This window comes from Populus trichocarpa, chromosome 15 (genome assembly GCF_000002775.5).
Source record: "Populus trichocarpa isolate Nisqually-1 chromosome 15, P.trichocarpa_v4.1, whole genome shotgun sequence".
NCBI lineage: Eukaryota > Viridiplantae > Streptophyta > Magnoliopsida > Malpighiales > Salicaceae > Populus > Populus trichocarpa.
In genome coordinates this window covers 301,240-328,151 of record NC_037299.2, presented here as the reverse complement: position 1 = coordinate 328,151, position 26,912 = coordinate 301,240, and the positions used below count along the sequence as shown (strand labels likewise).

The following is a 26,912-nucleotide window of genomic DNA, read 5'->3' as shown; positions in this document are numbered from 1 at the left end:
AGGTAAAAGCTGCTAGTTTTCACAGTCTAGTGTTGTCGGGCTTTTGTCTGCCCTGTATACTTGGGCTTTCAATTCTTTCCCTAAGTTAAAACTTAGGAAACATGAGTGGACTCCAGGCCGAGCAGAACTCTCCCAGATATTGAAATCGTGACAAAGATTTAAGCTCAAGGCACACCATCATTCCCATGAAGCAGAAATGAGAAATCTATCTGCTAAAAAATATAATACGTAGTATATTTACATGATAAATCAGTTTTTTACTTGCAATGGTACTCAACTGGATTCAAAAGTGAATCAAGATGGCAAACTCAAATTGTGGGTTCTCCCTAGTTCAACTTTTATTTTCAGCTGATATTATCGAACTTACATTAAATTAAGTTCTTTTCCCAAAAAACAATCTTGAGCGTAATTAATTTTTTTATAGTTTTAATATACTAATATTAAAAAATTAAAAAGGATATTATTTTAATATATTTTTTACACGCATTTTCAAACACAACACGTGTAATTTAGCGATGGCCCAAACTTTTGATTTCCTGGTGGAAGAAAATTTGTGTTTTGATGTCAAACCAAGCTCAGTTTGACAATTTCAAAACTCGAGTGGCTGCAAAGTTCTTTAAAAGGAATAAACAAGTAGTATGACAGACATCACGTGAGCTAAAAAGAATTTTATAAGATATCCATTATGTAACTAACTGGACCCTTCAGTGCCTGCAAGAGGCCATCTCTAGCTCTCTGTCTTTGATGATGAGTGGAATACTAACATATTTTGTTCAACTTGACACTATCCTCAAGAAAAAACTGGAAAGGCCACTGAACACAATTTAAAACTCCCACAAGAGTCCATGAACAAAGGAAAGCTTCAACAAGGTTAAGGTCTTTTCTTTTTCTTGAATTCAAAAATTGATGCCAAACACTTCCAACACTTGAGCCCTAGCCAAGAAAGGAAAACCATAGCCAAAACTAGTAAGAGGTGAAAACTTGAAAAGGAGTCAATCTCAATTGTCATGAAATATCCCAACAGTATTGAGTTCTCAAGAAATTCATCATGACATGCAACATATATAAAGCCATTCATATCCTTGAAATCCCATCCAACTCTATAGTCTGACAGACAAAATAAACGACCCCCCTGTAGGTAACAAAGATACCGGGCTAACATGCTAGGATATAGATATAAACGCCACAAGTACCTTCAAAAGATTTCAGTATCTATATATGTATTTATATAAATATATCTCTCAGCAGTTGATCAGTCCAGGAAGCATTAGGCATGATTCAGTTGAACAGTGGGCGAGGGATGCGAGGGCGAACAGGTGTTTTCGATGGGCTCACCCTGCATATATAAAACAAAAGATCGTTAAAAACACAAAAAGAACAATTTGTGAGGGGAAAAAGGAGAAACTGAACGACCAGCAAAAACAATGATAATCTGCCAAACTACCTTATTGGCAGTGATCCCAGAACCGCACCACTGCAGTTCAGTGCTGCAATTGCACCCTCAGCCTGCAAGAGTTGGAGGAACAGCATTATAGACATTCTCAACACATAGTACCATATTACACTCACAAGTCCACAAAATCAGGCCCAAACATGGAATACTCCAGCATGTTGCAGCTTAACTAACCAACAGAAATTGCAACTACAGCATAAAAATTAACAATAAGAATAAGAAAATAAAGACCATTTCAACTTCAAAAGATGCAAGGATGAGATCCTGAATGGTCAAGCCTAAACAGTTTCCAAATAGTCATGCCTAAACAGTTTCCAAAATGTTGAGCCTAAAATGTTTGGACCTAACTTCTATACTGTTATGGTGAAGAAGCGGTCAAGAATATTAAGCTGAGGCTATGACTTCACATAATGTTCCACTATGGCAGCAAGCAGTGTCATTGATAAGATACATATGAAATGTCCAACAATATTTGCATTCTGTTAGATATCACTCCAAGTTTTTAAACCCTGTGGCTGTAACTGAATCGTCAGAAAATGTAGATGGTGCTTTGCACAAATACAAAACCCAACATGTTGCAATGGGGTTTATACAAATGAGTTTGACGACTTCAACACCTTTGCACCAGTGGCAAAAAAAATGAACTCAGCCACTAGTGAGAATGAGGATGTCACTCCTGTTTTCAACTCTCCATATCCAAGAAAAGGCTTAAGCTTTTGTGGGGTGGTGGAATTACAAAGTTAGGAGAGTGGCGTTATCAGCACCTGCATATCCTTGCTTCAAACAAGCACAACAAAGGCAAAGCAATCCACCATCTTGAGTATCCTAGGGGATTGGCTGTCTTGGCACACCACACAGGGCCTGACATGATATATGCTCTGAGCACTTGGAAGTACCCCAGTCATCCCAGAAAGGGAACATTAGAATACTTACAAGAATGTTCTAAGATATCTTAAAGGTAGGATTCTATAGAGCAGTCCTTGATGGAGTACAGAGGATCACTATTTTTAGATCCATCTAATACTCTTTACAATTAGCAGTGTGAGATCAAAATCTTTTAATGTGTACATAACCAGGTTTTTGGTCGGGGAAGATCACTCCTAATGGACTTGCTGATCAAAGGGTGGAAATGGGAATGCCTCCCCAAGGTAGACATGGGCTTGATCCTTGGAGCACCCAAAGGCCAGAATCACGCATATGGCTCAGGCATGCCAAGCTTCACTATCATTTTTTAATAAAAAAGTTTAGAAACTAAATGTTATGTATAATTATTTAGTTATCGAAGCTTACAAACTATTGAATGAAAATGGGCTAAGTCTGAAATCAGGCAGTGGGCTAATTCTAAAGGTGTAAAGACAAACGAAGAATTGTAGGACAAAGTGAGAGGCAAAATAAAACAAAATAGATTAAAGGAGCTTAGAAAAGTGAGTAGTAGTGTGCAAACCAAGACAAACTAAGCATTCCCAATACAGTAGCAGATTGGCAATGCCTGGTAAGCAATTTTTTTCCTAAAATTAAGAGCTCTAATTTACTATCCGAGTCAGTCACAAGCACGTGCACACTCAGAGGGAGGGTTCTCCTAAAGTCAAAATGGGAAGGCATTTCCCAGTGTTGTAGAATTGACACCTCTATATAGATCCACTCCAAGACCGACACTGGAGAAACAGATCCAAAATGGTGATATGATGCAAAGACAGGTTTCACAACCAAAGAAAGCAGCATGAAGGGTCAATCTAAGACCAGCTTTCACAACCATGGTTAAAAGGATCCCAAAAAGAGAAATCTAAATTGACATCAGTTAACTCCAAGACTGACACTGGAGAAACAGATCAAAAAATGGTGATATGATGCAAAGACCATGCTTCACACCCAAGGAAAGCAGTGTGAAGGGCTTGCGACTCCACAACCCTTAAAATTTCCAACCCTGACTCTTTAGTGCCCATTTTACATATAGAATGACATAAAAGAAAAGGGAGAGGGACAACCAAAAAGGGAGGAGGTTAAGACTGAATGAACTAATAAATCATGGTTGAATTTACAAGTGACTCATGATTCAACAAAAGGGAAGCCGCGACATTTCCTACCACGGTAACCCCAAACCTTTTAATTACATCAGGCCCAACATAAACAACCAGAACACCAACAACTACTACAATAGAAATCTAATCAAAATTTTCAAATCCATTCAACTAAATTGCATTTTCCACAATCGATTTATGAATGGACTCATTTAAGGCCACAACCAATGTCTAATTCTATTATATGATTTTGTGCAATTAAAGAATCCTCAGTGAGCCACAAAATTTAGTTACTGATCTTCTGTAGCCGAGGTTAAACTAAAGTTCTCCAAAAAGCCAAATAATTCTAACATCAAAGGTGGCGCTTCTTGTAACCCTATCAGTGCCAATTCCAACACAGCATCATCATATCTCAATTAAAGCTTTATATGTGGTTCATATGCAACCTCTAAATATATGTTGCATCAGCATTTCTTAGCATTCTCACAGAATATACCAGATTGCAACTTCTGAACATTTCTTAAATGAGAGCCCTTATTAAACAATAGAAAGTTTAATCCAGTTTTACATGCTATAAAAATGCACAAATACTAGCAAGCAGAAAGGAGATTGTTTCAACAAGAAAAAAGAATGAAACAAGATGCTTTTTCAAACAATGGTTCCAGGAAAATCAGGCACATGGGCCCAACAGTTGAAGGAAAGCAAATGGCTAAGAATACAGAGAAATTGAGGCCACATGAGATTCCAGGAATAACTCTACATTATGAATGGTTCTAAACTTGTTCAAGATGCATGAGACATGGCATATATATTAAACCAGTAACATATGGATGCTAAAAAGTCAGCACGCAAAGATCAAGAGTACATAGGTAATTACCACTGCAAACTCAACGAAAGCAATGCGGGTTGAATGATGATAATCTCCAAGGAGCCTCAAGCGATGAACCTATACAAAACAAGATGTACAATAAGGTATAGCCTGCAATCCAAGACAAGCAATGTTTGCAAGTTTGTTATATAAGCCACTACAGACCTCTCCGCAAAAGGATTCAAAGAAGAGCTTGACATCTGCCTGGGTGATCTACATTAATTGAAATCAAAGAAATCAGGAAAAATGTTCCAGATATCACTCTTAAAAACATTAGCAGATATCATGTAACTTCCAAATATTACCTTTTTGTCAATATTTGTACAATAAATAGTCCTTGCACATATCTCACGCTCGTCTTCAGACTGAGGATCATGATTATGTCAGAAAGTTAGGTAACAAAACAGAAATTTAAGACAAGCACCATTCTGTTGATATGGTTTCTAAAGTAGATGATTAGGTATCATTTATTGCACAAAGTCCTCACCCTTGGCAAAAATGTTGGGTTAACAGGTGCAATAGCAGTTTTTGAAGGCAGCACTCTTAGTGGGTAATATCCAAGAACTGTCCCTGACAAACTTAATGCAGTCCTGGCATCCTCTGCAAGCACATTTGATTGCTAAATCAACATAGCTAAACTCATCCATTGAGAAAAATAAGATGTATGAGCTGTTTTGAAATTACCTTCATCAGTAAACTCAACAAAGGCAAAACGAAGAACAGAGTTAGGGTCACCACATATACGACAGTCAACAACCTTTGTCCCAAAAAAACAAGAGGAAATCAATCAGAAACATATTCCACCATCAGCAATTAGTAAAATGAAAGTCTCACGTATGAGAGAAAACAAGGCCAGTTACCTGTCCACAGTGAATAAAGAGCCCCGCAAGCTGCTCTTCAGTAACCTGTATTCAATCACATGGAAACAATGATCCCAAAATCAGTGTACAAACAGCCATGAAGACATGAAGAAACCTAACAAAAAGAGATAATACAAGAGACAAATGCAGCTGCTTACCTGTTGATCAATGTCAGAAACATATACAGTCTTCCTGATTATCTCCTCTTGCTGAGCCATACTTGTCCTGCTGTTCATCCTTCGCCTCCCTTGATTAAAGTTCTTCTTCTGTAACAAAAAAATACCAGAAAAAAGTAAAAACTAAAACACCACTCCATGACCACATAACAATAAGAAACAGTATTGGTAGTCAGTTTATTCCATTTCAGCAGCAACCACAAGACAGCAACAATCCAAACAAAACAAAAGGTACCATTTTATCAGCAACTACATGACAACTAAAACCAAAAAACAAGTAAAAAGAGGAAAATAAAACATACCCTTCTATTAATAGGTCCATTGGCATTCCCGTTAATGGTTTGCACTACAAAATTGTTAGCATTAATGCCAAACCCGTTACCAAAGTATCCATGATGATTAGCGAGTGAAGGAGGCACAAACTCTTCGGCCATAGGATTCAGCTTTGACAGCATCTCCACCAAATCATTCATATCATTCACCTCATTAGATTTAGACTTTTGATGACGAATCTGATCATCCCCATAGCCACCAGACTGATTCATATCAAACCCATTTTGCATCTGGGCCCCATTAGTCTTTCCATTGCTTAAACCCCCAGTCTCACCAGACTTGCCGTTAACACTCTGATGATCATTGTTTTGGCTTTGAAAGTTTGAGTCTTTAGTATTACTGAAACCCACTGATTCGTTTCTGGGTTTTGATGATGTTCTCTCAAGATCATTGGTCTCTGACGACACTACAGTGTTGTCAAAGTTTTGACCAGCGGTTCCATTCCTAACTCCAGCATTCTCAGCAACAGCCATGATCAATCAATCAAACAAACAACACTAGACCCCTCTTTCTCTCTCTCTGTATCCAAGACACAAAAAAGATCCCTCTTTTTCTTCAGATTTCTCTGTAAAGTTCACGACTTTTTATCAGAAACCAATCAAGTCCCAATTTTTATCACATAAATGAAAATTTTAAGATAAACCCAGATTAAAAATAAAAAAAATAATAAAAAACATACCTGCTTGGTTTCCCTTATCTAAACCATTTCCATTTGATGCTAAAGAGAGAACCCAGTTGAGAATTATATGTACAGGAATGAGAAAACAAGACGAAACCCAGTAAAGATGTGTAAAACAGAGAGCACCTTTTACTTTATTAGATTACTATTTTGATGCATTAATTTTAGTGTTGATGATTCTCTTTGTAGATATAGCTGTAGAGAGAGAAAGAAGAAGTAGATGGAGAGAGGAGAGGGGCGTTCTTTGGATCGTCCGTTTATGCCTTCTTGGACCTTCTTTATGTACCATTTTTTTTTTTTTTTTGCTAAAGATAATTACGACATACTTAACATTTTCCAACTTTACTACAACATTAGAAGATGACAATGGTGTCCCAATATAATGATGACCAGACCCATGCTTTGTTCCTTTTTAGGTTCCAATAACACCAATGTCTGGATGGGTTGGATGTTTCATGGATGATGTCCAAAAAGGTATTTCTGATTTTAATAGTTATCTTTTCATCAAAATCCTAGTGATAAATCCTGGTCGACTTGGGTTAATATAGAATCTAGATTGATTATACAAGTCGACTTGAAACCAACTAGTTTAATATTTATATTAATCTAAATAAAAAAAATAAAAAATTTAGTTGACACGGCCAAAAATCAAAGTCGACCTCATCATCCTATTGAGTCAGGCATGACTTAGTTAAAATTATTAATTTGTTAATTTTTTTCTTGAAAAAAATTGGTCAAGAAGATGTCGTTTTGATTTAAAAAATAAATAAATTGAGCCGAGTCGATCCTCCTAGCTCGTGATAAGAAGTTCACCCTTGTAACTCGTTATAAGATGTAAGTTTTAAAACTTTGATACAAATATCAAGCTTTTTTTAAATAAAAAAAGATACGAAGGTGAGAGGATTAGGTGAAGTTATGTGCATACCATCTATGTATCAATTTGGTATATCTCTATTTGTAGCTACTAGTTAAATAGGATTTGAATCCTAAAATTGTTTATTTAATCTCTATTGATTATTTGCTTCTCTTTTTTTTTTTTCTTTTTAGTTGGAAGGTGGATATTAAAATAAAGGAATATTAAGGGTATTATGGAATTGTAATCCTTGATGATTCTCTAATTGCTTTTCACATTTAATTTGTAATTCTTGATCGAACATTGTTTATAATTGATTTTTTTTATATTCATCTCATTTATTTATTTCTCAAAAATATATGTATATGTTAATAAATTATATTTTAATTTGAGTTAGGGATGTTATTGATTTTAAACTAGTTGGGCACGGATAAAGTTTATAACTCGTGATGATCAAAGTATTATTCTAATTAATTTGACAATTAGACATGAGGATCACAATTAGTCCATCATTTCATAGTTTTCTAAATATATTTTTTCTTCTTGAGTGATCGATTTCAATATTAATTATGTTCATTATTATTTTTTATAGATAATTGATTCTCATATTAATTATAAATTCATTGGGCAAACTTGTTTATTTAAAACAGAAAAAAAGTAATAATTCACGGGATTATAATTTTATAAAAGTTATTGGTTATATTCACAATCAAAATCACCACAATACCAATACATTCAATCATGATTGAATTCAAGTAGTTCCAAAACTATTGTGCACCTAACCAAAGCACAGACATTATTAAAAACATAAAAAGATTCTTAAAACCACGATTTATAAAGTTGGTTGAACCAATTTCCACGTTGCTGGTTTTGTTCCATCTAAATATTATATTTTGTTTATTAAAAAAATATTTACCTTCATCATTAGGCTATTATGTCCCCAGAAATCGAAAAATATTTTCAATTTAATCCACCAACCCACTCCTGTAAAAAAGAATTCCATACATGTCATGTCATGTGCCATCCACTCATGCATGCATGGCACACAAGCTAGAGGTAGAAAGGATAGCCTGTGGACGAGCCTAATCTCTAAAATTATGGCAAACGTCATCTCTAAGTGCCACGCTGCTGGGAGCTTTGGTTGTTAGTTAGAGTCACAGAAGCTGTCATTATCCCCTGCCGTGACAGGCAGATAGCGTCTCCTTGTTTTTATTTCCTCCTCGAGAAGGGCAACAACCTAGCAGGGGCCCACACTTTGTGTTTGCGGAACAAAATCAATTCGTGTTTGTTTACTGAAAATAGATTGTTTTGAAAAGTAATATTTATTTTTAATATTTTTGCTGTGTAATAAAAAATAACGTTGAAAAATATTTTTTAATGTTTTATTATGTTATGGAAAATAACTTATTAATATTTTATTTTTTTCAAGTTTATTAAAATAATAAGAAATTAAAAAGTTAAATGAGAATGAAATTGAAAAAAAATATAATTTAATAAGTTATCTCAAATAAAATAGATAATAATTAAGATAATAAATCCCCTCCTCCAATCCGATGTAATTTAATTTTAATTTTAATATGTTAACATTCTACAAACAGAAAAAGAAAAAACCATTGAAACACAACTTAAGAGATTATATATTTGTAATCATCTAAGTGGTGGCCCAGTGGTAAGAGCTTGGGACCAAGAGGTTTGCTCCCTCTGTGGTCTCAGGTTCGAGCCCTGTGGTTGCTCATATGATGGCCACTGGAGACTTACATGGTCGTTAACTTCAGGCCTCGTGGGATTAGTCGAGGTGCGCGCAAGCTGGCCCGGACACCTACGTTAAACTAAAAAAAAGAGATTATATCTTTGTCCTCCTCAAATCAAACATATCCGGAACAACATCCATGAAAACCATGCTTAAATCTCTTTCTAGTTGAGGTTTTTTCTCTGAATTTGAATCCAAGATGGTCTTCTCAAATAATCAAGGGCAATAACTTGCCCAATTTGAGCTCCATGCATGCCCTTTACTTGTTCAGAGCCATCACATGCAAGCAAGGGGGTGGGGTGGTGTGGTGTGGTGTGTATTGGGATTTGACCGTTCATAATTGAAGAACGTGTTGGAAGTTCTATCCTGTAGTTCTGAGATGAAGAACAGGATAGACATAAAGATTCTCTTAACGTAAGGAACTTGTACAAGGTTTGAGGTGTTGAACATGTTTTCAATTTGGACTTTTATTTTACTAGAAAAAAAAAAAAGAGGTCAAGTTTTCCTACTGCCCGACAAACCAGAACCATTGATAGCCATTTTTGTTTTATTTATTGGTTCACGAAATCCCAATGCATTTTAATTTTAGTAACTGGTTTTAAGACAACCAACCATGTGGGTTTGGACTCATAATTAAGGAATCAATTTCATTATATTGGACAAACATAATTTTTTTGTTTATGTAGTCGAGTTTGTGAAAATATGGAGTCCTAAGCAGTTATATGGGGATGATCTATCTCAAATAGACTATGTGTTGATGAGACAAGTCTAAATCTAAAAAAATATTTGGTCACGCTAGACCGGAATAACAATTTAAAATGACAATAACAAGAGATCCGACTCGGGTTTTTTCCACGTAATTTTACAAGTAGTCTTTTCTATAGAAAGCCATTGCATAACTTATCGGATCGTGTGATCTTCTAGAATTAGAAATCAGACCCGAATGTTGTTGTTTGGGTCAATTTTATTATTTTTCTTGGATATTCTCGGATTCATTGTTGATTTTTGAATTTTTTTGTTAATTTTCTTTATGTGTTGGGATTCGAATTTTGTTTCATAGCAGATGTTGGTTTTTTCTAATTTATATAAAAGATATTGTAAATCTCTCTAGGAGACCTACATGATTAATTAGCTTAATATTTCAGAAATGAATTAAAGTTTTCAGAGTTATTTGTAGTTTTTACCCTTATCCTGCATGCATCAAAAGGTGCTTGATCATTCAGTAGGTATAAAAGAGGGAGAGAAATCACTTGATTTCATGAGATTACTTTACAATCTTATTAGTTTAAACTAGTTGAGGGATGTGATTGAAAATTTAATGATAAATTGGGTATCAAATCAAGATTATTTTCATCCGATTATACAGATGATCAATACCGATCTCAACATAGCTAGGAGTAGAGCAATTTCAAGTTTGAGCCACGATTTGAAGTATTGATCTAAAACTACTTTCCATGCATGGAACAGGCAGCTTAATCATTGTTTTTAATTATTAATTATCAGGAAAAAAAACCCTAGTGAAATGACTATCAATTTCATGATAAAAGAGAGGCAAGAAAGGGACTGCCATTAACAGTAGGGAGTATGAATGTAATTACAGGAAATGTGAGGGTTGATTTACAGATTCTCAAAACATTAAAGGACTGCTTTGTATATATTTGATGTGGACTTAATTCACCAAGACTGAAGAAACAAAACGAGGAGTGGTGGGGGTGGGTCCCTGAAACCGATGGCTGAATTGCAAATGTGAAAAGTGAGCAATTTGTGTAATGGACCCCCATCTAATCTTGATCCTGATAGATTCGATTGCCAAGTCTCAGCCATTGATTTCTGATGGCCAACATCTGTGATGGGGTGTTTTCATGATTTATAATCCTGACTCCTGGTTGCTTTCTTGCCACGTAAATAAAAATAACATTTGCCTGCCAAGAAGTAGTTTTCACATTCCTAATTTTTTAATTTTCACTTTATACATGTTTTTTTAATTATTTTTTGGGTATAGCTGGCTCAAGTTATGAAATAAGAGGTTTAACCTGAGCATATATTTTATTATTTAAAAAAAACCAAAATAGTATTATTTTAATGAATTGAAAATAAAAAACAAAGTTAAAGGATTGAGTTTTGTTTGGGTTTTTCCATGCCGATTAGGTCAGCAGAATAATTTAGCTAGATTTTTATTTTGGTGATGACATGAGCATTCTTTTTCACAATTTATTTTAGTGGTGACATGAGAGCATTCTTTTTCACGATAATTGTCAAATCATATTCAAAAACTCACTATAATAATAATAATAAAAAAAAAATTCTGAATGGTATAACTCAATTGATCAGATTTTGGATTTGCTCTTTAAAAATTATCAGTTCAAGTCTCACAAATCTCAGGATCACTGAAAATTTATAAGATTGTTAACTTCAGAATTCGTAAAATTAGTTAATGTACATATAAACTGGTCGAAAAATATATGATAATAAAAAAATAATAATAATTGTGATTAGTGAGGATTTGAAAATGGAAGTGACCTCCGAGCGTGAACTAGAAGAAAGAAAGTATATTTTTTTATTAATTACTGTAATTTATCCCACACTTTCTTTCAGCTTGAGAATTTAAGAGCAATAGACTCGAAAATGATGCTACGAGTCCTCCATTGATCAACTTGATAGAGCATTGGGCAATGGTGGCCTGTACAGCCCCATGTGTTCCAAGGTCACTAGGAGGCTTAGCTTTTTATTCGGAATGTTTTTAGCAATGCGGTTGAAATTATATTTTTTTTTATTTTTAAATTATTTTGATGTATTGATTTTAAAAACTAAAAAAATATTATTTTAATTTATTTTTAAATAAAAAATATTTTAAACTACAACCGTTACCACAATTTCAAACAGGTTTTTAAATGTCCAGAAGCTCTTCTGGTTGGTAAACTCAAACAAGAACTTTTACAGTAATTGGACATGAGCTAATCGATCCTATACTTTTTTATTTTGAGAATACAAAAAGTTCAGTCTTCAAATTAATTTTCTAATTTTTAGAAAAGAGTCAACAAATCTTGCCTCGAAACCTATTATGATCTCTTGTCATAGGGTTAGGTTGGTGTTAGGAAGTTATTAATTATTATTGCTTTAGAAGGAAGGAGCTCTAATCATATTTAACCTAACCATACTCGCCTCGTGCAACCAGTACACATCAATTCTACTATAGAATTAAAAAAAAAAAAACAAAAGAAATTAGATGGACATCACTCTCATATTTAATTTGTGCTCAGAGGTCCCTTTCCCTTGAAAGCATACCTAGCACCCTGCTAACATGCTTTCTAGATTTTAGGAAGATGAAGTAATCAATGATCAATGCATCATAGCTTTATATATGTTGTATGGGTTTGTTTTTGCGGTTGAACTTCCTTTTTTAAATTATATTTTACTTGAAAATAATATTAAATTGTTTTTTTAATATAAAAAAAATAAAATTTGCTTGGAAATAATATTAAATTGCTAGAATTTTATTTTATTGTAATAAGATAAAAATATATGAAAATCAAGGCATGATATTTTTTATATATAAAAAAAGAAGAAATCATGAGCAACAGAGAGAAGCACAAGCTTAGATGGTTTGAACAGCTTTATTTTCAACATGGAATTTCAAGTTTCAGACCAAAGATTCTGATGCTTTGCTTGAATGAAAATTCTGACCTTGTAATAAGACTCGGGCAACACTCGGATAGTTTCTATTTTCAAAACACGATTTTGACCTTGTACAGCCTCCGTTTATATATATATATATATTTGTTATTTTAATGTTGGAAATTGATGTTGACTGGAAACTTAAAGACCACAAGATGTTCCGAGGAGGGCTGCATGACACGAGTAATTCTAAAAATGATTGTCCTTGGCACTCGAGAATTCAAAAAAATAGCCAAGAATGAGTCATTAACCATATATATTCCACATGGCTGCGTGCGAGGTGGTGCATGATTTGCTTGTCTTGTAGATTGGAACTTTGTGGTCAACAATTTCTTTTTTTTGGGGGGGTTTTTGCAGAATTTTTAGCCCCACGTCCATGAAATTGCTCAACATTTCTTGAACATTGGGTCAACCTCTTGATCACATCAGTTTTTCCAGTTCCTGAATTCAAGTTACCAGATGGATGGAAAGCTTATCAGTCAGGACAAACCAGAAAAAAAATCAAGCAGCACATTATTGGCATATTCTGTCAATAATACAATACAGTATACTTGACCATTTCCAAAATATACACCATTATACTATACCACACCAAATTGTTAGCCTCAAAATTTCTTCCCTGTCCCTCATGTTAACTTCCTATTCTTCTTCTTATTGCACAATGAACTGTTCACTAGCCTTCAGATTTCTTCCGAGTCCGGGTAAATCTAATTCCTCAGAGTTCCATTAGCTTTCTGCTCTTCTAGAATGATATAAAAAAAAAACCCTCACCATGTATGGCAACATAAATATAGAGATGAATGAAAGCTTATGCTGGTGATGCTGAGAGTAGAAAATCTGGCTGTGATCTCTGGAGCAGTATCCCACAAAAGGGACACAAGGGTTTCGTGGGGATTTCTTTGACAGAAGATTCTGTCAAATACTTGAAATCGGAAGGATAACCAGGCATTGTAAAGGAGTCTCAGGTGGCAATTTGGAAGCCCGTCTACAACAACACTTGCAAAACCATAGAGGGGTAGCTGGGCAAACCTGCATGGAAACAGCACACCTTGCCATTTTGTGGTTCTGGATAGTTTTGTCAGTGGTGTTAGAGCATTAATTGGCAATATGCAGGTTCTGGAGAATCAAAAGGAACTGACTCTGTGCAACAGATACATTGCTCTTGAACTCCATATTCACTCGACTGAAGCCTGTATTGAGCAAAAAACTACATGATAAGAGAATAACACGACTCTAATATTATAAACAAAAGCACACAGTTTGCAGACAGAGACTTGAATCATTATAACAAAGCTCGGGGTTTCAGCTAGGCCATCCACTGCATGCAAGCAAGCAGCTTGTTAGGAAATTCATATCTTCCAAATAGATAATCTGTGTACATTAGCTTTCCTATTGTAATGCTTAACTATATAGAAGACAACCTATGCTGAACTATATAAGAAGACAACCTATAATGTAGTAACTAATTCCTGACTTGTAGGAATGTTTAGAAATCTCCCTGTATAAATACATGATATCAGCAATAATAGTGTATTCTAGCAAATTCAATCTCTCTTTCATCTTTTCATGGTATCAAAGCAGGACTAAGATCTTGACCCATCGCCGCACTCTAATCTCGTTGAAGTACCACAACGCCTTCGTCCCTGGCAAGAAAATTGTTGATCCTGGCACACCAAAACCAGAGACTTCTGCAAACTTTTCAAAGGCAAATCTCTCAAATCCCTATTTCACTCATCATTCAGATCATCCGGGTTTGGTTTTGATTTCAAAACCCTTGAATGGAGAAAATTATTCTACTTGGAAAAAGAGCCATGACTCTGGCCTTAAATTCCAAAAACAAACTAGGTTTTGTCAATGGCTCAATCAAAGCCCCTTCAGAAGAAGCTGATCATGAAGGTTTTGTAGCTTAATAACCAGGCTTAATAAAAAAAATTTCACTGGTAATGTTGTTTGAACATGATAGTGAGGAAAAAAAACATCCCCTGCTGTTTGGGCTTGCCATGCCACTTAGGCGAGGTTCAAAGTTCAAACGACAGGGTGATTTCCTAACCACTTGGAAAAGGAATATTTTTTCAGAGCGTATAAAGTTTTCACAAATTATCTCACTTTATTGTTGACATATCAAAGGAAAAGGAATATTTTTTCTAGATACCTACCCCTACGCCAACAACTCTTGTTCTTGGTAGATCTACGCAGCTTGTTGTTATTTTCATTGGCTAGAAAGATAATTTCCAATGCCAACCTAACTTCTCATCAAATTCCTTTAAAAAATTACATGGTCTCAGTTATTAGGGTATATAAATACCTCAAAACCTCCCACACAACATTCATTCAAAAATACACAGACACCACTTCTTACTCTAAATTTTCCCTCCTCTGCTCATTACTCTCCTATTATGCTAGTTTAAGGGTCCCTTGATCTTACAGGCAGGGACGATAGAGAAATCAAACCAAATCTTTTTCAACCATGAAAGTCCAACATTCAAGCCCAAACATCTCAGTCCATTTGCAGCCGTGGAAAGCCCAAGATCCATTTTGAAGTTTCAGTGACTCATCGGTACAAGATGCTATTTTTCTGACATGATTTTATTGGTTATCAGTTTAATGAGATTCAATGTAGTGAGCAAGCAGTTTATATGGAAATTGGTTAGATAAAAAGTCCTGTTTCCATGATGAGGTGGTGACATGGATTTTCACTGCCTTATGTCGTTAGAAATTCTATTTTTCTCATTACATTCTGCTTGATGAACATACTTTGCGTGCAGCCATGTCTGGCTTTCCAAATTTCTGGCGAATTCTCTCTCTGGACGTTAACACAAGCTAGCTAAATGGAATCCGAAACTGCTGCACAGCTTACTTTGCCGAGTTTACAGATGTTGGATTTGCTGGCCTATCAAGGTCATTAAACTCCGCTCATTAAACAAAACGTTCTGCAATCTTGCTTCTCGTTGATATTGAACTTCCCTACTCCATGCTTGTGCCCCATCTGACCATGTTCGGGCCCCGACTTGCATTTACCTTTATGAGCAGAGGAACACTTTCTTAGTGAAAGTGATGTTCATGATGAGAGAGTTGAAGATGAGTTTTAACGACTCATTAACTATTATGTGCATAAATCTGCTAAAACCTTGTTTACCATGATGCCTGCGAAAAAAAAAGGATCAGCAAGCTACATTGATCCCCTTTACCAATATGATTGCCTATAATGACATTTTTTTCCTACATATCATAACGTCGTTACAGATTTCTTTGTTGTTGTAGTGAATATTATATGTTTACAAGGAAAATGTGATGGAATGATTAACCCTAATTTAGATAGTGAATATAAATAGACATTCTATATTATGTTTGGTTTCCAACATCCTTGCAACTTCCCTTTCTTGACCTTCGGACTCAAACTTTTTTTTTACGAATGGATAAATTTGATTTATAAAGGACAAAAACAAGAGCCAAGCACAGCTACAAAGCAGAATAAGAGGAAGGGAACAAGCCGACTACAAGCTACAGGCAACTGTAGTTCTGGATTACTGCAAATAGAATGATAGCTAAGAGTTTTCAATTGCATATGTACAGATCAATATGTTGCTTTCTACATCTGAGATTCTTGTCCACTGACAGCTTCCATCCATGCTCTATTTAGTGAGTTTGCAGTTATGTTGGACTTCTGGCCTATCCAGATCATTTGATTCTGCTCTTCAAGCAAAAGGTTCTCCAATCTCACTTCTCGATTTATGTTGGACTTCTTAATATGTGCCCATCTGAGCCAGTCAGTCTCCCAAGCTGTATTAATTTGTGAGCAGAGGAAAACATGAGGGTGAAGTAAAAAAGATCATGATCACAGAGTTGAAGATCAGCAAATCAGGACTTACTGCTATGGCTGTGCCGAGCAGAGGTTAAACTATAGCCACTTTTGTGAAGTAAAAAAGATCATGATCACAGAGTTGAAGATCAGCAAATCAGGACTTACTGCTATGGCTGTGCCGAGCAGAGGTTAAACTATAACCACACATTTGGATAAACAGCTCCAGAATTTGTGATGACAGTTATGACTCTGTGGACTGAAGATTCACATCCAGAATACAAGGCTTTACCATCAGGGTGGGTATTGAATGCATGGTATGCTGGGGAGATGGCAGAGTATATGTCACAGGAGTATCTAGTATAATCTGCTATAACCTTGTAAGAAAGGAGGCCAACGTTGCTACATATTCTGCAAAATGAACTGGATCAACCAACTTCTTTGAGTCCCTTGATGTATGTTAGTCTGTACGGATCAGAAGTCAATACTGCAGGTATAAAGATAGTAGCTTTCAAATGAGAGACCTGTTAAGGCATCCCAATAGAGCATAGAGGAAAAGCAGGAAAGGTCAATAGAACTAATTTAGCAGTTAGCAATATAGTTCAATATTTCAGAATACAGAAATTCAAGGCATTCTATTTGATCACGTTTTGGGTTCAATGAGAGCCCTAACAAAAAAACATCAACATGAATACATTTTCATGAAGGTTAGAGCTGCTACAATGATTGCTACAATGGCTCACCAGAAAAAAAAATACAAAATTGAAATCCATTTGAACTATATTTATGGTTTTGAACAAATCTTATTGTTGAGCAAACTTCCTACACTTTGCTCCTTTCTTTTCCAACCAAAGCGCATCCTCTGCTTTCCTGAGATAAACAAGAACTCTTTACTTCAAAATTGGTTGGAGAGAACTTAAGGAAAACCTTTTTCCTTCCCAATAAAATGGTAGTGTGACTGAGAGTGCTGACAAGATGAAAAAAAAAGGTGCCATATCTGAAGGCACTTACACGCTCATCCAACCTTCATCATTCGTTCAGACTGTCCTTCGGGAATAGGTTTTTTCTTTTGCTTCTGATTTAGAAATCTATCATCTGAGACACTCAAGAGCTTATTGATGGACATCCCTTCCCCTGTAGTCAACTTCTTTACTTCATACCTATGCTTAATCCTCTCATCAAGGTTGTAACCAAGAAATGCAGGAAAAGACAAAAGCTCTCTGACTCCACGACCCATTTCCTCAATCAAGAATTCCAACTTCTCCTCCAAAGCACCACATTTGTACTGTAGAATCTGAGGGTGCTTCTTGCTCATGGCAAGAATATCTGCATAAGTAAGACCATAGCTCAAGAATAGCCCAATCACATTTTGCAAATTCTCACAGCTTGTCCTTGATGCAGCTCCCATTGCCGCAGCCAATTCCTTGGTTTCATTTTCATACCCTATCTTCACCAAAACAACAAGTTTATGCACGAGGTTATCTTCAAAGGACAGGCCAAGAAATACAGGGGCTTTAGTCAAGAACTTGAATATCTCGTCAGAACTCAACCCGCATTGCTTGAGAAACTCTATTCTCGGACGCAACTTCCTCTCCTTGCTGGCACTAACCACATTTGGAAACACAGAAAAAATCTTGAATATTTGTGGATCAGTTAGGCCCGCAAAAGATCTCAACAACTCAACATGCCCCCCCGTATGCTTCACACTGTAACTTAAAATGGCAGGGAGTTTATGCAACACAATCCCCGTGGCATCCTCATCTCCACCACTAATCTCCTTGAGCAACTCTACTCTAGGAATCAACTGAGTATCCAAATCAAAATTGAGTATCATTGGCCGCCTAACGATTAAGTCAACCCCACCAAAACGACTCAAGTAAGTAACAGTCTTCTCAATTTCTTCAATAGACTTAAGGCTCAAAGCCTTGGTCAAATTCACGTTGTTGAGAACATGAACAATCTTTTCTTGAGGAATTCCACGTTTAATCAACAGCTTAACCTTTTCATCAAAACCAGCCAAGAACCTTGGCACAGTGGCAATCAAAAGGCGCCTAAGTTGTGCTGGCTCGACCTTTCCTTCTAAATCATTAAGCACAAAATGTATCAATGGAACAATTTCCTTCGCTGTTAAAACATCCGGAGACTTATCAATCAAGTGATATAGTTCAGCGCCTTTGATTCCAACAGACTCTAAGAGTAAAACATGGACTCGTATGGAGTCAAAAGATGCAGACTTTAGAGCTGGGTTCTGCTCTAACAGTAACCCAGTTTCTTTCTCATTGAAACCCATTTCTGCAAAGAACGAATAAATCAAACCTGAAACAAAAAGAAACAATAAGCTACATGGAAATGTGTAACTAAGCATAATATGCATAACATGTTTGACAAAAGGTCTCTGAGAGTGAAAACTGCTCACCAAATTCACTCTGCAAAATCGAAGGCAATTCCAGACAGCTGCACTGGACTAGAAGGTGTTTAGTGAGTGGAAAACCCACAGGGGCTAAGAATCTTGAAGCTTTAGCAAAGTTCGCTAGAGTGAACTTTCCATGGGGAGAGAAAGTTGTGAATGGAGCAGCTAAAGATTGAAGCTTTATTGGTAATGGGTTTGTTGCTTGCAAGAGAAAGGAAGAATTTGAAGAAGAAAATAAAGGGTTTGCTGTTGCAAGCATGGTTGTTTTTGTTCAGGTATTCTCCCTCTCTGGATGAGCTTGTACCTATAGAAGTTGAAGGCTTTGTCGCTTTGACAGTGAATTCACTGTATCGCGGGTGTTCCAGCTTTCAAATAAAGGATATTGCGATTGGTCTTTCCTCTTGGCGCTTATCTACTAGTACTAGCATGACTTGTAACCAGCAACATGATGTGTTGGCCTGAATGCTAGATTTTTTTTAATGCTCTACGCCGGTTTATCTACGCGAGCAAAACTGTGTTTCAAGGTAAAAAGTTACGCTTTTTTTTTAATTGTGAGGGTGTTTGGTATTGTGGTAAATTGTGATTTGAAAAAAATTATTTTATAAAAAGTATTTTTAATTAAGGTTGGTTTAAAAAATAGATGTTTGGTTGAAACTGTGGTTGAAATTAAAGTTGAACAAAAAATATTTTAATATTTTTGGTTAATAATGCTTTTGAAATTGAGGTTAAAAATAATTTTAAAAAATATATATTAATATTGATGGTTTTTAATTTAAATATTGTAGATTTAACTATTATTATTACATCATAAAATAAATCATACTTTATATAAAATATTTTTTATTGGTTCATTAAACCATCTACATTTCCATCACGTACGAAATACATCCGACAAGAACTACAGTTTTCATAATTTTTTAGCGTGTAATAAAATTAGATAAAATATTATCATGTATAAAATTCATTTTAAACTGGTTTTTTAAAAAAAATGTTAAAAAAATTAACAAAAAAAAAAGTGTCCACGCAGTGCAAGAGAATTGCACTGTTCACTATTTTTCATAGTGAACAGTGCAATTCTCTTGCACTGTTCACATAAACAGTGCATCACTATGCACTTTTCATGTTAATTGCACTATTCATTGAACAGTGCAATTAACGTGAATAGTGCAAAAAAAGCAAGAATTCCTTGCTTTTCAAGTGAACAGTGCAATTCTCTTGCACTGTTCACATAAACAGTGCATCACTATGCACTTTTCATGTTAATTGCACTATTCATTGAACAGTGCAATTAACATGAATAGTGCAAAAAAGCAAGAATTCCTTGCTTTTCAAATACTGCGTTTTCAACGCAGAAAAGAGATAGGACCCAGTAAACAATATGCCTCCTTTTTCTTTAACCAAATGGTTGCAACTGTGTTTTAAATAAAACGCAGCAATAGCCACAGAGCCAAACGGGCTCTTAAAACAGTTTGGAACACGGAACACAGCAAACCCACGTAGACAAACAATATTTGAACCAACTTCCACTGTTCGAAAGCACTTTCAGACCATTGAAAATTATGGTTCAGATATGAAATAATACATCTATAAGAAATTATTTTCTCACAAATAGGTATTGGATTTCGATGAGAATACGAAAAGCAAATCTGCTTGCTATCCGAACTAAGGCTCAAGAGTTGAATGCTGAACTGTTAAGTTGAAAATCACGTTCACCTATTCATTGAGTAGGATTCAAGTTCTCCCAAGTACCGAACCTTCTTCTAATCACAATTAGAGGACCTAGGATTATGGCAAGAATAAATGACCATGAACAGCTGAACACCCCTTGTCAGAAGAGACTTGTTTTTGGCATTTAAACAAGATAGTTGATGGTTGAACAACTATTACTCTGGTGATGCGGATATAATATTATAATCACAGTTGCATGCAGTTAGGCTTTCAATTGTTGGTAGTGATGAGAATGCGAAACCAGATCATTGGTAAAAGTTGAAATGGGGAATTTCGAAGTTCATATTGATGAAAAGATTGAAGATATTCATTACAGTTCCCTCTAAATAAAATATATAATGTTAGCAGAAGGATGTTACAAATGCTATAGATACAATAACAATGATTACCGCACCATGTTTTAATCAATCAGGGGTTAGAATCATGTCAATGGGTTTGAGGTAGTCGGGAGATTGAACTTCGACAGCCAAATTCTGTTACCTATCCCGAAGGAGAGTACGGTACCAAACTAAACCATTTACAGATCCAAAAGCTGCTGCAGCCTGGAGGAAAGGATTGGTCTTGCTGACAACTTGCTTCTTTCCATTCAGGCGTTTAGAACAAATCAATCAAGTCTTGTTCTTACTTTTGAGTGTCCTTGAGACGATTCTTGGTAATTCTCCCACTTTTGTTGCTTGTAGGGATGGCTTTTATAAAAATAACAGATGAACCACTCTTTTTAGATTTGTCTGGAGATCTGGATAAATGAATCCTGAAACACATTCAATAAGAGAAAATGCATCTCTCATGTAAATTCAAGCATCAAACAATACGAATATTTATGAGACACGGCACAAGGCTTGTCAGTATGCTTGCCTCTTTGTGGCAACTTGGCTATGATCCTCTGCCATTTCTACCTCTTCCCTTCTCTCATCCTCTGGTTTCTGAACCTACACAAGGAAGGATAAGTAAGCATAAACTCAATAGCACCTCTCCGGTCAAAACTTGAAGAATGCTCAATGCTTCCCCATTCATACCATCAAATGGCATGCTGTTATAGGCAGCATTAACAGCAGAAGTACCAAACATCACCCAATGAAATGCATACAAGTAATGAAGAAACAGGGAGGAAGAGAGATGGCACAATTGGTCAACTCCTGCTTCCCATGCTTTGACATATGTGAAATGCTGATAATTTCACACTGCTAGACTCAACTCAGTTCAAGCCAAATGCCAAAAGCATAGCCATAACATGCTTCACAAGAGGTCAGCAAATAAACAGAGAAAATGGATACATCAATGGGGGTTTGTTACTGCGATCTTTGGCTTCCAAACATCTTTCAGATAGGCATGTGTTGGATGCAGTTCTTAAAACACAAATTCAAACAAGCAGAAAGAAAAAAGATACTTTAATCTGTTTGCTGTCACAGTCTTTGGACAAGTAGATGTAGATTACAATGCCAACTTATAACAATGTCAAACAAAAAATACTGGAACTTGATCAGATGAAATACTGAGTGGAGAATAATAAAGATGCAAGGCAGTGTAACCCTATTAAACTGCCGTGACCACTTCTTCCAGTAAAAAGAACCAAGAGGTTGGCAAATATTTAAGTTCATAAAAGATTATAATTTATAAGACCCTAGGCATATGTACTTCAAGTATGAGAAAGTCTTAACTGCAAAAAAATAGTTACTTAAAAACTGTGCCTCTGCATCTTTTGGAAAAGAACTATCAATAAACCCATGCATTTAACTAACATGATTGCTGCAACAGGAAAAAATAGCCCCATTCCAAATTAACAAGGTAGCTAGTAAACGGACTGTAAGGTGAGTAAAATATTTCAAGCAAACGAGTCTGAACCCCTAATTAGTTTAGGAATCATATTCCCAAATATATATGAGTGATCTTAGAGCATTGTAACCTTTATGTGGTTCAAACACCAACTAACTAAGGAAAGCCGTGTAGATCTTAGGATTTGTTTACCATGTTCTGCCAGGCAAAGGCCCGAAAATGTGCACCTCATCAAAGTTTTCCAAAACATAAACCCTTTAACTTCAGAAGATGAGAAAACTGAATAACATAAAATTTCTCCCTTATGATATTCCTTCAGAAACATAGAACAAGATTCCAAATCATAGAGGTTACCAAGACAAAGCTAAACCCAAACCCAAACCCAAGGAAGTCCCACTAAATCAGAGACTGTAAAACCTTCACAGGCATATAAGCATAAAATCAGCACGCTTATTCTGGATGATGGAAATAAAGCCAACAACTTTATCGCATGAACATCAATTTTTTTAGTAGAAGCAGGTGCTACATTAGAATCAAGTATGAGCCAGGAGCATAAAGCCATAGGAAACCAAAAGTTATGATTTCACAGAGATCAAAGTCACACTCAATCATTTCAACTGCGCCAGCACAACATTATTTTGAAAAGAAGAGGAACTTTCATTCTACGAGGAATGAGTATCTTGCTAGAACTGATGAAATAAAAGATGCTCGTTTGTGCATTAGTAGTAATCAGACTATTCAAGTTCGACGGGTGAATATTTTATGTAACATGAGAGGCTAAACTGTAGCAGAACTCGTAAGCTCTTATGTGATGTGTGATTGTGCATTTTATTCAATGATCCATTGCCAATGATAGGAATGTATTTTAATAGTCTGCCTGCTATAATTTCAATGCAATCATCTACAGCAATTTACATAGATGCTAAATTCAACAATATAAACATATCTTACACATGCAATACCAAAAAAACATTTCAAGAAAACAGAATGGAGCTCAAAATGTTGCACAAGTTAGAGACCTAGCATTATTAACTCACCATATTGTAACTCTATCTGAAACAAGTTATGCAGCAATGATAACATGAAACCCATATGTAAAATTTGCCTACTCCACACCAACAAAACTAAAACAAAGACATAAACTCACATCATTGGCATCCTTGGACGAACCAACCTCCAAGTTTGAAACTTTAGCTTTCTTCTTAGCACCATTTCCATTTGCAGATTCCAAGTCAATTACTTTCCTCTTCTTGCTCCCAGACACCCAAGATTTTCCCTTCTTATCCCTAACTTTCCACACGTTCTTCTTTCTAAACACCAACTTATCAAACTTCCACACTAGACAACTTGTATCAATTACGGTCACCTCACTTCTTGAATACCCTTTTAGCTCTTTATCACCACTAACACCAAAAGCCTTCCCCTTCTCCTCCTCAACATCCTCCTCCTCCTCCTCCTCGTCATCATCATCAACCCCACAATCCACATTATTAGAATTTTTATCAGAATTCAATGACCCTGTAGCAACAAGGACATTCTCGTCTTTTCTCACGCAATCTAAAGAATCATTACTACTGTTATTCCCAGAAACAAAACAAAACTTGGGCTTCGTTTGTTTTCTAGGAATCCTCTCCTTTTTCCTGGAATGTCTTGAACTTCCCTCAATCGGGTCACTGCAACCACCCATGTTAAAGAGGTCTGAAAGAACATTGTTCATTAAAAAGAACAAATCTTTATTGTCACTTGAAGAAATCTCCCTGGTTGTTGTTGTTGTGACTTTGTTTTGATCTGATTCAGAGTGAGTTGACTCGGAGTTTGAGTTGATGACAGAATTGGAAGCATCGGTAATCGGAGAACTAGATGGGTTTGGAACAGAAGGGTCATCATCATCATTGTTGCTGAAGCCCTTGTTGGACCAGAGCCGGTCTAACCAGTTTGAACCGGACTTGCTGGTTTTAACTGAGCACAGCATTAATTGATTGGCTTGGTTTATTGGGATTTGCAGAGATTCTTGATCTGTAATGATTTTGAAGGAAATAAGAGAGAAAGATGGGAGCTTTTTGAGCTAGGTTTGTAGTGGTGGTTGCCACTGATGTGAAAAAGAGTTGTTCTAGATTGGTTGCCCATGGGGTAAACCACAAGCATAGTCTCGCTAGCTGCCACTTGGTGCATTTGTGGAAGCCTTGAGAAAATAAGCTGTAACCAAGAGCTGTTGGAATTGGTAGTGGCAAAAGCAAAAGGGCATCACTTTCAAGATTTGTAAATGATTTTTCTTTATTTCTTTTTTGCTTTTTACTGTTTGATTGAAATTTCTTTTGACAAAATCAACAATATCTGTTGTTATTTATAAGAAACTCAAATCGAAGATGACATGTAGATTCCAAATATTTTTTAAAAATAAAAAATTAAAATTATTTGAATTAAAAAAATTAAAAAATATATTTTTAATCAAGTTTTATTTTAAATTAATTCGAGTTATTATCAAGTAAGCTATATCACTTTTTATTTTATATTTTTTTAACTTAGATGGGTGTAGAACAACCCAACATTGTACTTTTGTTACAAAGAATTTCATGAGCTTGATCATAAATAGAAACCATCTAGGTAGTGGTCCAATGATAAAATGTTAGGATTAAGAGGTTTGTTTTATTTGTGGTCTCAGGTTTGAGCTCTGCGGTTGCTCATATAATGGCCACTGGAGGCTTATATAATCGTTAACTTTAGGGCCCGTGGAATTAGTCGAGGTACACACAAGCTGCCTCAAATACCTGAGTTAAACTAAAAAAAAAATCATACATAGTTGAATCGATAGACAAATAATTCGAAGCATAAACATTGTGGCCAAGTCATAAATATTTATGGGATAATGTCGAGGTGCTTGCGTGGATCCACCCTTAGAATTAGGAAGAGGAAGACAACACACAAACACTCCTTTGAATGAATCTTTGTCTGTTCAGAAATCTGAAAAAAGAAAAACAAAATCTTTATCACATGAGCATTGGACAGCACGATATCATAGAAAATTATCAAGTACACGAACTGAGGCAAAACGTGAAAAACAAGAGGTCATCAGCACTTGCAGGCATCTGACCGCACAGCGAAAAGGATGATTCTTAACCTATTTTTATTTGGTCCCTCTACTTGTATCATTTTTTAATATTCATCCCTTTTGTTTTTTTAATTCATCATTGTGTAGCGTGATCAATGACAAACATCTCTCCATCTACTCTTATTCATATTTATAAAACTCGATCTAGGATAAGGCCCGAATTACAGACCGAGAGAATTGAATTAAAAATATTTTTTTAAAAAATAAATCAAAATGATATTGTTTTGATCAATTTTTTTTTCATAAAAATAGTCAACGAGTTAATAAGCGTGTTTTGATCAGGTCAAGTTCTGATCGATTGAGTCACCAGGTCAACTTGGTTTTTTAACTAAGTTAGCCAATTTTTTTAAAATTTTTCTTCAATCTGGACTAGTTTAGGCCCCGAGTTAACCGGTCCCGGCTCAACCTGTAGGATCAGTCCAATTTTTATAACCATGCTCTTATTAGTATGCTATTTTTTTTCTCCTTGTTATATGAGTTTATTTCTTTTTATAATAGATACGAAGTTATTTTTGTTCTCAAATACATTATCTAATTAAATTATTTTGCTTCTTATAAGGATTTAGTTAACAAATGTCTTTTGGGAACTTTTAAGAAATGTAGTTAATGTTAATTACTATTAATTAAATAAGATCGACATGAATTTCAAGTCTTTTTTAAAGAAAAAAAGAAATATTAAGTCAAAGATTCAATGATCGATAATTCATAAATAGATAATGTTAAGCATGTAGGAATTTTAAAATTCAAATTATTTATTTATTATAACATCTAACAATCATTAATTAACCGTTTAATGTGGGTCTAGACTCTAGAGCACCCTCATTTCATTTATTTTTTCCTTTTGATAATATACTTCAAATTTTAATAACAATATTTACCTTAATGAGCAAGAAAAGATAATAATTTAAAAAAAATATCAAGAAATATGAGTTTGCATTCATTGAATTTTCTCACGATCGATTCTCTTTTTATAGAATGAAAAGGTGTTTATTTTATAATAAGGGCAAAAGGAATTAATTTTTCTTTATTTTGTTTCTTAGTTCTTCATTCATTATTGAATACATAGTTGTAAAACCTTAATAAGAGGTTAACTCGGGATAAGATCCAAGTCATAGGTTAAAAGAGTTAATCTTTATTTTTTTTAATAAAATCAAAACGTCGTTGTTTTGATAAAAAAAATTAAAAAAAATAACAAATTAAGTGTCGGGTTTTGAACGAATCAATTGAGTTTTTTATTTTTTTAACTCGAATCAGTTTAAATCCTAGTTCAAGCTGCTAAGCCGGTTGAGGCTTTACCATTGTGATAGATTATGGAATGAAAGAATGAACTTAAGTAAAGTAACTATATTAAAAAAATGTGAAAAATAGAAGGACTAAAATGGTAACAGCACAACAAAACCAACAAGAAACAGTATTACGGTATTACCT

At 35.2% G+C, this 26,912-nt stretch overlaps 3 protein-coding genes and 1 long non-coding RNA gene across 7 annotated transcripts; 1 reads left to right on the top strand and 3 right to left on the bottom strand.

Moving 5' to 3' along the window:
- Positions 1 to 981: 981 nt before the first annotated feature.
- LOC18105483 (polyadenylate-binding protein-interacting protein 12) lies at positions 982 to 6,656 on the bottom strand. Its single transcript, XM_006374026.3, has 11 exons — positions 6,388 to 6,656; positions 5,678 to 6,273; positions 5,358 to 5,465; positions 5,200 to 5,244; positions 5,024 to 5,096; positions 4,827 to 4,939; positions 4,645 to 4,704; positions 4,505 to 4,552; positions 4,349 to 4,417; positions 1,445 to 1,506; positions 982 to 1,336 (listed from the first exon to the last, which is right to left on the bottom strand). The coding sequence occupies exons 2-11, from the start codon at positions 6,179 to 6,181 to the stop codon at positions 1,279 to 1,281; spliced, it is 1,140 nt and encodes a 379-aa protein (XP_006374088.1). The 5' UTR covers positions 6,182 to 6,273; positions 6,388 to 6,656; the 3' UTR covers positions 982 to 1,278.
- An 8,291-nt stretch (positions 6,657 to 14,947) lies between these two features.
- On the top strand, positions 14,948 to 16,952 carry LOC127904333 (uncharacterized). Its single transcript, XR_008057366.1, has 2 exons — positions 14,948 to 16,557; positions 16,656 to 16,952. It is a non-coding gene; the product is annotated as an uncharacterized LOC127904333 (long non-coding RNA).
- A 128-nt stretch (positions 16,953 to 17,080) lies between these two features.
- On the bottom strand, positions 17,081 to 19,394 carry LOC7475142 (transcription termination factor MTERF8, chloroplastic). Of its 3 annotated transcripts, XM_024585985.2 has the most exons (3): positions 18,881 to 19,394; positions 17,476 to 18,780; positions 17,081 to 17,334 (listed from the first exon to the last, which is right to left on the bottom strand). In XM_024585985.2, exons 1-2 carry the CDS (start codon positions 19,131 to 19,133, stop codon positions 17,480 to 17,482), a joined length of 1,554 nt encoding a protein of 517 aa, XP_024441753.1. In that variant the 5' UTR covers positions 19,134 to 19,394; the 3' UTR covers positions 17,081 to 17,334; positions 17,476 to 17,479. The 3 variants fall into 3 exon arrangements, with proteins under 3 accessions (XP_024441753.1, XP_052303252.1, XP_002321365.1); XM_052447292.1 differs by having other exon boundaries at positions 17,081 to 18,756; XM_002321329.4 differs by having other exon boundaries at positions 17,081 to 18,780; positions 18,881 to 19,392.
- Positions 19,395 to 20,866: 1,472 nt separating this feature from the next.
- On the bottom strand, positions 20,867 to 24,594 carry LOC7464506 (uncharacterized). Of its 2 annotated transcripts, none has more exons than XM_024586054.2 (3): positions 23,523 to 24,594; positions 21,458 to 21,525; positions 20,867 to 21,353 (listed from the first exon to the last, which is right to left on the bottom strand). In XM_024586054.2, the coding sequence occupies exons 1-3, from the start codon at positions 24,345 to 24,347 to the stop codon at positions 21,224 to 21,226; spliced, it is 1,023 nt and encodes a 340-aa protein (XP_024441822.1). In that variant the 5' UTR covers positions 24,348 to 24,594; the 3' UTR covers positions 20,867 to 21,223. The 2 variants fall into 2 exon arrangements, with proteins under 2 accessions (XP_024441822.1, XP_024441821.1); XM_024586053.2 differs by having other exon boundaries at positions 21,458 to 21,531; positions 23,523 to 24,586.
- Positions 24,595 to 26,912: the final 2,318 nt, after the last annotated feature.